Source organism: Artemia franciscana, chromosome 13 (assembly GCF_032884065.1).
Source record: "Artemia franciscana chromosome 13, ASM3288406v1, whole genome shotgun sequence".
Lineage (NCBI taxonomy): Eukaryota > Metazoa > Arthropoda > Branchiopoda > Anostraca > Artemiidae > Artemia > Artemia franciscana.
In genome coordinates, this window is record NC_088875.1 from 20,983,708 (window position 1) to 20,996,325 (window position 12,618).

Genomic DNA, 12,618 nt, shown 5'->3' on the forward strand with positions numbered 1-12,618 from the left:
GTTAACCCGAACATAAAAGCTGCAATGAGAGAGCGAGACATGCTTTACAAGACAAAGCCCCATTGTGATGAATATAAACGGAAGAGAAATATAGTAGTGAGACTACTAAAGCAAGCTAGGCGTCTGTATGGACACCAAATATTCGCTAGGTTGTCAGCCAGTGATCCAAGGAAGTTCCACAAAACTGTACGGAAGTTAATGGGACAGCAGAAGTCAAAATCCATTCCGAAGGACGAGCAAGGAAAGAATTTTACCGCAGAAATAATTAATGCCCTCTTCTCAAATATTTGCCGCCAACAGCCTCCCCTCAATACTTTACCGCAGAATGGTCCGATTGAATCCGTCCCTGTCATCACAGTTTCCCAGGTCCTAGAAAAGCTCGAACACCTAGATATTAGGAAAGCCTCTTACCCCGGCGAAATTCCTATAAGGCTGATACATGCATGCTCCTCCTTCCTGGCCACGCCATTGGCTATGATGTATAACCAGTGTCTATTGGAAGGCGTTTTCCAGATAAGTTTAAAAAGGCATATATCACACCTATTCCTAAGAAAACATCACCGACCTCACCGTCAGACCTTAGGCCGATTTCGAAGACGCCCATCATCTCGAAAGTCTTTGAAGACTTTATTCTACAGTGGCTACTAGCAGAAGTAGAACATAAAATCGACCCTATGCAGTTAGGTTTTCGTCGAGGGCACAGCACAACACATTATCTGGTCAGATTACTTCATGATCTACTAGAGCATCTAGAAATTTCGGAGGCCCTTGCTGATATAATAATTTCTGATTTCGTGAAAGCTTTCGATCTCCTAGACCACGAGACTGTTATCAATGAAGCCCGTGCCCTGGAGGTCTCGCAGTTTCTGCTGTGCATCATCGCAAGTTTCCTTTCTGGTCGTCAACAGTGCGTACAACTTGAAAACTGAGAAGCATCCAACTTCCAAGACATCACATGTGGAGCAGCCCAAGGAAGCAAGCTAGGTCCCATCTTATTTGTCATTGTAATCAACCGACTGATGAGACAGCATAAACAAAGGTACAAGTTCGCAGACGACTGTTCAATAAGTCTACTACGATTCCTTCCACAAACATACGACCAACTCGAGCCCCTAGTTGCAGAGCTACGGGATCAAGCTGATCAAGTGAAGCTCCAGCTAAGTCTTGAGAAAAGCTGTGTGTTGCGTGTCAACTTCCTAAAGAAGAAGAGCATTGACGAACCTGCACCTCTCCAAACAAAGAAATCAGTTAAAATACTCGGCATCACACTTAGTGACGATCTTAGGTTCGGAGATCACATCAACCAGATCACAGGAAAAGCAGCTGGTCTTCTAAAATCCTTTGCAAATCTCAAAAGGTTTGGAATGGCAGAACAACTCCTTCTTTCGTGCTACAAAACTTATGTAATGCCCATAGTCATGTATGGCTGTCCTGTCTGGCACCCATCGCTCACAGAGAAAGACAGAAGTCAGCTTGAAACAATTCAGACAAGAGCCTGCAAAATAATTCTTGGATCAAATTACAAAGACTACGAAGAAAGATTGAGCGAACTCAGGCTCCCAACCCTGGATGAAAGGAGGCACGAAACACTGATGAAGTTTGGAGCTGACATCCTGAAGTCCACAACGCACCGAGATATCCTGCCTCAGTTTACTTCAGTGACTCACGCACACAAGACGAGGGTGGCAACTTTTAAAGAGGGAAAAGAACTGTTAGAATGCCCGCCTACACACTCAACGACAAGATTTTAAACTCCTTTGTTCCATACTTCGTGAAGCACTACAACGACAATATCCTCAAATCGAAGTGATAGCTCATCATGTGTGTTCTTTATGTTGCGTTTTCTATTTTCTTTTTTTGTTTGACGATACCCATGTTATTGCATTGTGATAAAGGGAAAGAAAAAAGATTATTATTATTATACCTAGCTCTATGCAATAAAGTTAAAATTTTATTCCAATTCTAGAATAATAACCCCTGAATACCAAAGGCCATTAAATTAGAATAAATAGGTCTTTTGAAAGTACTTAAAAAAATAACGTAAAGAGCGAGGTGTTGACAAGGGTTCACCCCCTCGTTAATACCTTGCTCTTTATGCTAAATTTACGTTAAAGAGCGAGGTATTGACGAGGGGGATAATTTTTTAAAGTGCCAAGTGTGCGGTCTTCAGCACAACAAACAATTACATCAGAAGATAGTGAACTATAGTTGGCACAATGGGCAAAGGGTGGCTTAGGATGACAAAATATACAACAATTAATAAGTCTCTGCTTTTGTACTATATACACAATTATCTGTTACAATTATCTCTGCTGTTACTACATCACAATTATAATTCGACAAAAAATTATCACTTTGTTCAAGTTTGTGATTTTTTATAAAATAGTGCCTCTGATAATGAAATGGTGGAGACCAATTGAACCGGATGTACCAAATGAAACGGATTGGAAGAAAAAGTTATGGTGGGAGGGCTATACTTTAGGTAGTTTTCCTCCTGAAATTATTACGAATTTGAACGTGGCAACGAGTAAGTAACATCCACGCCATCAATAAAGTTTTTGGTGGTTTTCCCACTCAGTTTTTATGTGTTAGATTTTGACTGTAAATCCTACTAAACAAACTATAAAGAAGCATCTGATTCAAAAAGAAAATTCTAGACGGTGTCAATTTTTATTGTTTGTCTTTCTTTAGTGGAAAGTTTTAATCATGTTTAAGCTAGTAATTCGCTTAGAATTAGACTTGAATTTAGAATTTGTCTGTGTATCCTTAGGAATAAATAGCATACATATACAGCAAAATATTTAAAATTCATGAGGGTCAGACTGATATGCCTTTAAAGAAAATTGATTTTTTTAAACCAATTCTAATAAAAGTAGACAGTGGGGTAGCATTTGATTTGTATCCTTTATCACAAGAAAGAAACCAACAACAGTGAATTGTCAATTAAGCATTATGCTTAATTGATAATGAAGAAAAAGTAAAGCTTAAGTGGTAGAAGTCCAGTAAGTGAAATACATGTATGAGAAAGATATATTTTTGGTTTGTTTTGGTATTATTTTTTGGTGGATTTATAGTTTACGATGAGTATTTGTGATTTGCAAAATTTACAAATTTTATCGAAGCTCTGATTCATAATTTTTAGAAGTGCCAACTGTGCTGTCATCAGCACAACAAACAATGACATCAGAAGATAGTTAACTATTGTTGGCACTATGGGCAAAGGATGGCTTATGATGACAAAACATACAGCAATTAATAAGTCGTTGCTTTTTATTACATACAAAAGATTATTTACATAGATCAAAAATAACACTGGCCCTAAAACTGATCCTTGAGGGACACCAAGATTCACTTGTGAGGGTGAACAGAAAAGTGGATCAACAGAAAATAACCCATCATTCAAATAAGACAAACCAAAAAAATACATTATCCCTAATGCCAAAATGAGACATCTTCGATAGAAGAATTTCAGTGGTTAAGCAATCAAATACCTTACGAATAAGACAGCCAGAATTAATCCCGAATCTAATGCAGAATGTATAAAATTCAAAAGGATTATGCAGGCATGTTCAGTGGAGTGCCTCGTTCGGAAACCAAATTGAAAATCATGAAGAAAGTTTCTAGATTTTAGAAAAGTAAGGAGACGAGAAAAGATGGCCTTTTCGAAGATTTTATTAAACACTAATAAAATTAAAATTTGTCGATAATTTGCTGGACCTATTTAAAGAGCAAATTAAAGAGCTAAAGAGTTAAAGAGCGAGGTATTGACTAGGGGGTTAAGTTTAAATGTTGCTCCTTACTTTCAGTTAAAAAAACTTGTTTTTGTATTTAATTAGTTCGGAGAAGAGGGTGAATTAGAATAAATGCAGTAATAAACAGTGAATTATGTAATGTATTTAGATTGCCTTGGGTACATCAGAAAAATCTAGGGACTTTTAGGCAGTTTTAAGTTTGGGTAGCGGATATTTTACATAGAAAACGTAAATTTAGTGAAAATTATTAAAAGCTTGAAGAGTTTTCATAGCCCTTGGCTCCCTTCGTCCCTGTAGCTCCCTTGGTTAGAAATTCTCAAGTCTAATTATAGACTTGATATATATATATATATATATATATATATATATATATATATATATATATATATATATATATATATATATATATAATCTATATATATATATATATATATATATATAAATATATATATATATATATATATATATAATATATATATATATATATATATATATATTATATATATATATATATATATATATATTATAGTATATATATATATATATATATATATATATATATATATATATATATATATGTATATGTATATATATATATATATATATATATATATATATATATATATATATATAATATATATATATATATATATATATATATATATATATATATATATATATATATATTATATATATATATATATATATATATATATATATATACATATATATATAAAAATAAGTTGTCTGTCTGTCTGTGGATCAGGTGACGTCATGTTTCTGTGTCGGCTGACGTCATGAAATTAGTTGTCGTCATTTTTGCTTTGAAGGTGACGTCATTCAAGATATTTAAGACATATGTTCACGTAGAAATCTATTAATGTTTAAGTTTACAATGACTGATGAACTTACCATGGCAAAAGCCGATGAAGATGCTCAAAGAGTCTATGCCAAAAAACTTTCTGCTGATAGAGAAAGTCAGAAAAGAAAGCGTGCCGAGGAACTACCAGAGCAACGCGAAAGCAGACTTGCTGCTAAAAGAGAAAGTGAAAAAAGAAGGCGTGCCGAGGAATCAAAAGAACAGCAGGGAAACAGGCTTGAGGCTGATAGAGAAAGAAAGAACAGAAAGCGTGCCGAGGAATCAAAAGAACAGCAAGGAAACAGGCTTGAGGCTGATAGAGAAAGAAAGAACAGAAAGCGTGCCGAGGAACTACCAGAGCAACGCGGAAGCAGGCTTGCTGCTGATAGAGAAAGTAAGAAAAGAAAGCGTGCCGAGGAATCAGAGCAACCTGAAAGTTATCGCCTGGCATTATGGTACAACCCAGTCGATGATTATAGCTTGAGTAGATGTGTTCAAATCGGGACAATGTCTAAAATTTGTCCCTATTGCAAGGCCTTGAAATTCAATGGTGAAACAATGGGAATGTGTTGCGCCTCAAGAAAAGTTAAACTTCCTCTATTGGTTGCATCACCAGAGCCATTGAAGACTTTCCTTACTGGAACTACGTCAGAATCTAAGCGTTTTTTGTCAAAAATCAGAAAATACAACTCATGTTTCCAAATGACGTCGTTTGGAGCCCAAATCGAAAATCTAGATCAACTTATGTCTACTTCCAAAGTAAAAGGGCAAATTTATCATAGAGCAGGGTCCCTTCTACCATTCTCAGGCGAGAATCATAAATTTTTACAATTGTACTTCATCAGTGATAGAAATTCTGAATTGAATGCACGTTGCGAAATTTCTCCCAACGTTGAAAGGACAATCGTTTCCCAATTGCAACATCTTTTCCACGAAAATAATAATTTAGTGCGTCTGTTCAAAACAGCCATCGATTTGATGCCTACTGATACGCATAAAATTGTTATTTCCGCTGACAAAACGCCTCCTGGCCAACATATGCGTAGATACAATGCTCCAACTATCGACGAAGTGGCAATCGTTATGGTCGGTGATCAGATTTTACCTCGAGATATTATTCTTCATAAGCGAAACGCTCAGTTGTTAAGAATTGCTGAAAGTCATCGATGCTACGATGCCCTACAATATCCTATCATTTTTTGGGATGGAGCCGACGGCTATCACTTTAATATTAAATTGATGAATCCAGCCACTAACAAAGAAATGAATAAGAAATGCAGTGCAATGCATTATTATTCCTATAGACTAATGATTCGGCAGGATGAAGAAAATTATATTTTAAAATGCCGTGAATTGTTTCACCAATTCGTCGTTGATATGTATGCTAAAATTAAATCAGAACGTTTGCTATATATCCGCCTGAATCAGACCAAGCTCCGCTCTGAACAATACATTCATTTGCGAGATGCAGTTATAAATGACGGTAATACCACAAACGTTGGAAGATTAACAATTTTACCTTCGTCATATGCTGGCAGTCCCCGTCATATGCATGAATATGCTCAAGATGCTATTGCGTATGTTCGTCTCTATGGTCGTCCAGATTTATTTATTACATTTACATGTAATCAATCTTGGGACGAGATACTGCAGCTTTTACTTCAAGGACAATCGGCGGTTCATAGGCATGACATTACGGCCCGTGTCTTCCGGCAAAAGTTGAAATCACTGATAAAGTACATTGTAAAACATGAAGTGTTTGGGTCAGTGCGATGCTGGATGTACTCAGTGGAATGGCAAAAACGAGGTTTGCCACACGCACATATACTAATCTGGCTACATAAAAAAATTACTTCGAACGAAATTGATGATGTGATTTCCGCTGAAATACCTGATAAAAATGTCGATAAGGGGTTACATGATATTATTGTAAAAAATATGATACATGGACCTTGCGGTGCGCTGAACGAAAATTCACCATGCATGGCCAAAGGAAGGTGCACAAAGCAATATCCTCGACTTTTAGTATCAAACACAATTACTGGCAATGATGGCTACCCACAATATAGAAGAAGATCTACTGAAGATGGCGGTAAAACAGCAATAATAAAGAAGCGTAACGGTACCACCATCGAAGTAGATAACCAGTGGGTTGTTCCATATTCCCCATTATTATCAAAAACATTTAATGCACACATAAACGTTGAATACTGTAACTCCGTAAAGGCAATCAAATACATATGTAAATATGTCAACAAAGGCAGTGACATGGCAGTTTTTGGCTTGCAGCCCGAAATCAAAGATTTCGATGAAATCGTAGAATATCAGGCTGGAAGATACATAAGCAGTAATGAAGCTGTTTGGCGAATTCTTTCATTTCCGATACATGAACGTAGTCCAGCTGTTCTTCACTTAGCGGTACATTTACAGAATGGTCAACGTGTTTATTTCACGGAAACCAACGTGCAACAAAGAGTCCTGAATCCACCGGATACAACGTTAACAGCTTTTTTTTCGCTTTGCAAAAATGATTCTTTTGCAAAAAAACTGCTGTATACTGAAGTGCCTTCGTATTACACGTGGAATACTAAAAATAAAGTATTTGAACGTCGAAAACAGGGTAAGTCAGTCGACGGCCAACCTACCATCTTCAAAGATACCACGATAGGAAGACTCAACACCGTTCACCCCAATCAACATGAATGCTTCTTTCTACGCCTGCTTTTGGTGAATGTACCCGGTCCGACATCCTTTGAGTATTTGAGGACTGTAAATGGTACTATACATGACACTTACCGTAGTGCATGCCAAGCTCTGAATTTATTGGAGAATGACCAACACTGGGATAACTGCATCAATGACGCGTGCGAAACGTCAACCCCAAGTCAAATTCGTGCATTGTTTGGCATCATTTTAACAACTTGCTCTCCATCAGCTCCAACAGAGTTATGGGAAAAATATAAGTCAAAAATGTCCGAAGATATACTCCATCGAAAACAGTTAGAGACGTCAGATATGACTTTTGATTTTACATCAGAAATTTATAACTACACTTTAGTTGTTATAGAAGATGTGTGCGTAAGTATGGCAAACTAACCTCTTCAGGATTTGGGAATGCCTTCACCTAACCCTATCGCTGCTGTTTCGACATGTGTAGAATTGGATCGTGAACAAAGTTACAGTACGAGTGATCTATTGTCGTATGTACAAAATAACATTTCCAAGTTAACGTCGGAACAAAAAGACATTTATGATACGATAATGCATTGTGTCGATAACAACGTTGGAGAAATTTTCTTTTTGGATGCGCCAGGAGGTACTGGTAAAACGTTTGTGATAAAACTGATTCTGGCATCAATTCGATCAAAAAATGATATAGCGTTGGCAATTGCGTCGTCCGGAATAGCCGCAACATTGCTGCGTGGTGGAAGAACTGCTCATTCCGCTTTGAAATTGCCTCTGAACTTGCATTCTACAGAAACTCCCACGTGCAATATTTCCAAATCATCTGGGATGGGTAAAGTATTGCAGCAATGCAAACTTATTATTTGGGATGAGTGCACAATGGCACACAAAAAATCACTCGAGGCTTTGGATCAATGCAGGACTCAATTTCAGGACGTATACAACTACCTGCTGATTTCTGTAATTTAGTGACGTCCAAAAATGAATTGATTAAAAAAGTATTTCCGAATATTCTAAAGAATTATAAAAATAATAAATGGCTAAGTGAAAGCGATTCTCGCACTCAAAAATATAGACGTCCACGAAATCAACAATATTGTTTTGACCAAGATTCGAGACCAGGCAGTCCTTTACAAGTCAGTCGACACAGTTTTGGAACCAAATGAAGCGGTTAATTATCCATCTGAATTTTTAAATTCCATAGATCTTTCAGGGTTTCCACCCCACGTGCTACAACTAAAAATAGGCGTACCAATAATACTTTTAAGAAATATAAACCCACCAAAGCTTTGCAATGGCACTCGACTTGCCGTAAAAAAAACAATGGAAAACCTAATAGAGGCCACAATCTTGACAGGGCCTTTTGAGGGTGAGGCTGTTCTTATTCCTCGCATTCCCATGATTCCAACGGATCTGCCTTTTCAATTTAAAAGATTGCAATTCCCAATTCGATTAGCATTTGCAATCACCATTAACAAAGCTCAAGGTCAATCATTAGAAAAATGTGGTATAGATCTTAATACTGATTGTTTTTCCCATGGACAATTGTACGTTGCATGTTCGTTGCATGTTCGTAAACCTGACAATCTATTTATATGCAGCGACAATTGGACAGCGAAGAATGTTGTATATTCGCAAGTTTTACGCAGTTAATTTGTATTTTGGAACCAAATGAAGCGGTTAATTATCCATCTGAATTTTTAAATTCCATAGATCCTTCAGGGTTTCCACCACACGTGCTACAACTAAAAATAGGCGTACCAATAATACTTTTAAGAAATATCAACCCACCAAAGCTTTGCAATGGCACGCGACTTGCCGTAAAAAAAACAATGGAAAACCTAATAGAGGCCACAATCTTGACAGGGCCTTATGAGGGGTGAGGCTGCTCTTATTCCTCGCATTCCCATTATTCCAACGGATCTGCTTTTTCAATTTAAAAGATTGCAATTCCCAATTCGATTAGCATTTGCAACCACCATCAACAAAGCTCAAGGGCAATCACTAGAAAAATGCGGTATAGATCTTAATACAGATTGCTTTACCAATGTACAATTGTATGTTGCATCTTTGAGGGTCGGTAAACCTGACAATCTATTTATACGCACAGACAATGGGACAGCGAAGACTGTTGTATATTCAAGAGGTTTACGTAGTTAATTTGTATTGTATCTATCTATCTATCTATCTATATAAAAACGAGTTGTGTGTATGCATGTTTGTTTGTTTGTAAAAAGAGCGTTTGCATATGACGTCATTATTAGTACATACGGCTTTGTATATGGACAGACAATGGGAAAGCCAAGAATGTTGTATATTCGCAATTTTTACGTAGTTTGAAACACATGTATAAATCTATCTATATTCACAGGTGGGACACAGGGACACAACTACAATGGCGCGTAACTAATATGGCGCGTAACGACTTACGCGCGCGGGCGGGCTTGGGGGGGCGCGAAGCGCCCCACCAACTAGGTGTTGGGGTGGCGCGAAGCGCCACCCCAACAGCTAATCAGCTAAGTTACTGCGTGCCTATGGCTCTCGAGGAATTACCAAGTACAGGAAGAAATAAAAATCATGGCAAGAGGAGATATTCTAGTTAAGGTAACGAATAAAATTCATTTTGAAAATTTGGAGGCACTCGACTATATTAACGATTACCCAATTGAGGTATCACTGCCAAAAGCTTAAGCCAATTTAAGAAAGTCGTTACATTATATGAAAACATCAACCCTGAAGAAATGGACCAAATAGAAATAGAATGGAAAAATAAAGACGGCATCTCAAAAATTGAGAAACTGCTAAAAAAGATAAGGGAGGATTTGGTGCCCACTAAATCCTTAGTATTATATTCAAATGTTCCAATACCAGATAGGGTTACAGTTGGACCACTAAGTTTTCCTGTTAGGCCATGGACACCCAAACCTAGAAGGTGTACCAACTGTCAATTGTTTGGCCATAAAAAGATGTATGCCGTACCAACACGCAAACTTACGGAAAATGTGCCTGCAGAGGTCATTCTGCGGGAAATTGTACTGAAAGTCAGATTAAGTGCAGAAATTGTCAAAACTCCGATCACACTAGTGGGGACAAAAATTGTCAAAAGTACAAGGAAATCCTGGAAATCAGTAAAATTGTATCAAAGAACAAAGTTCCTTGGAAAGAAGCAAAAATGACTTATGCCGAAAAAACAAAAACAGGACTTGAAAGACAAATGCCTATCGACAGCACCAACCAAACCAATAATTCGTTTTCGGAAAGACCTCACGTAGAAACAATTGAACCTACGCAAATTCCGAAAGTATTGAAGCTACTTATAGAGACCATAAAAATAGTATCGAAACGAAAAGTAAATGGAAACGAGATGATTAAAGAAATTAAAAGAGCTGCAGAGACAATATTCCCCGGAATTATTAATTCTGACGAACCTGAAATAGAAGAAAGATTTTTAGCAGTAACTGAACATGAATCCAGGGCCTAGTAAAAGTATCCAAGATAGTAGATTAACCAGAAATAGTAAAATGAAGTTTTGGCAATTAAACTGCAACAGCTTAAATAAATCGAAATTGGTAGAATTTAAGAAGACATTAATGGATGAGAGCCCTACATAGTTTGCTTGCAAGAGACATGGTGGCACAGTCCAATTGTTACTAATTTTAAGGGGTATGAAATAGCCAGAATAGACCGAGAAAACACAGGAAGCCAGCAATCAAAAGGTGGAGGAGTAGCTATCTTAATAAATGAAAATCATTTCCAAATAACAGAAATATTAGATGTGAGTGATAATATGATAAATCTAGAAGTTGCTATAGCAAAATGTGTAAGAACAGATGGTGCAGTTTATACCGTGGCAAACATTTATAATAGTAATGGCCAAAACACTATAAAAAATGATCTTGACTTCATTTACCAGAAAATGGAGGGGACCAAGATCCTATGTGGAGATTTAAACGGTCACTCTTTTTTGTGGGAATCTAATGGTAGACAAAATAGGTCAGGACAGGATATTACAAATTTTGCCTATGATGTATCTGATTTGGCATTGATAACTCCAGCGGATACAGTAACATATATGAATACCTAATTACTCGGGGGATACAGTAACAACCTAACTACTCAAGCACCATTGACCTAACATTTGTATCCTGCCAAATCATGCAAGTAGCGGAATATAAAACAAGGGTAGATCTTGATATAGGTAGTCCGCATTCATTAATACAAATAAGATTTGACCTACTACCGGAAAAGAAAATGCAGTACTATAAAAAGAGGAAATTTAATCAAGTCGAAATTAGTCATATATGTAAAAAACTAGAAGAAAATTTACCAGAAAAACTAAAGTGTATTGAAACAGATACTAAATCGTTTATGTCAATAATGGAATCCGCAATCAAGGAAATAAGTGCAAATTGCCAAAGAAAGTTGAAAAAGGTGCATTTACACGGGTGGAATGACGAAATTCAGAAACTGGTGCAAGAGAGAAGAAAGGCCAACAGATACTTACAGCGTCAATTTAGCACTCAGTTATACATCCAATACAAGGAGCTAGATCCAAAAGTAAGAAATAGAATAATCAACTTAAAACGGGACACGTGGAGAAAGTTTTGTGAATCAAAGTTAAATAAACATACCCCCTATTAAGAAGATGTGGGCCACATTTAATACCTTAACCAGGAAATTCAAAGAAAAAGCAAACAAACCAATACAGGACCCACATACTGGACAAATCACAAATGACCCTAAAACCATTACAAATATCCTAGCAGCAGTTCTTGTCAATAAAAGGGAGCAATGGCCAAGTTACTCTACGGAAGAAAGCAATACTATGAAGAAACAAATTGAGGTTGCAGTCAAAGAAAAGGGAGATTATGACAAAGACTTTGATATAGAAGAACTGTATCATGTCATTAATAAACTACCAAAGAATAAATCTCCTGGGTTAGACGGGATTACAAATGATGTAATCAAAGAAATGGGGCCAAAGAGTAAGGAATTTTATGTCATTTGTATAATATGTGTTTAGCGAAAGCAAGATTGCCTAGAGCATGGGATACTAGCCTTATAGTGCCAATTCTCAAACAGGGTAGGAACTCGCTAATTCCCGACAATTATAGGCCAATATCTTTGACAAGTGTGCTCAGAAAAATTCTAGAGCATTTAATAAAGCACAGAATAGAAGAAAAAATAGATAAAGCTCTTAGTAGACGCCAAGTTGGTTTTAGAAAAAAACGGAGTACAATAGATGCAGTAGTTAAACTGGAAAATGAGATAAAATTGGAATGCAGGAAAAGAACTCAGTTCATGCAATATTTTACGACCTAA

The 12,618-nt window shown here is 36.7% G+C and overlaps 2 protein-coding genes across 2 annotated transcripts in view; both read left to right on the top strand.

Moving 5' to 3' along the window:
• Positions 1 to 1,019: 1,019 nt before the first annotated feature.
• LOC136034276 (uncharacterized) lies at positions 1,020 to 1,751 on the top strand. The gene has a single exon (XM_065715417.1). It carries the CDS (start codon positions 1,020 to 1,022, stop codon positions 1,749 to 1,751), a length of 732 nt encoding a protein of 243 aa, XP_065571489.1.
• A 6,030-nt stretch (positions 1,752 to 7,781) lies between these two features.
• Positions 7,782 to 12,618, top strand: part of LOC136034648 (elongation factor Tu-like) — a 235,032-nt gene continuing 230,195 nt past the window's right edge. The window contains exon 1 of the mRNA XM_065715955.1: positions 7,782 to 7,792. The gene's annotated coding sequence lies outside the window, so the exon portion shown is untranslated. The remainder of the gene's footprint in view (positions 7,793 to 12,618) is intronic.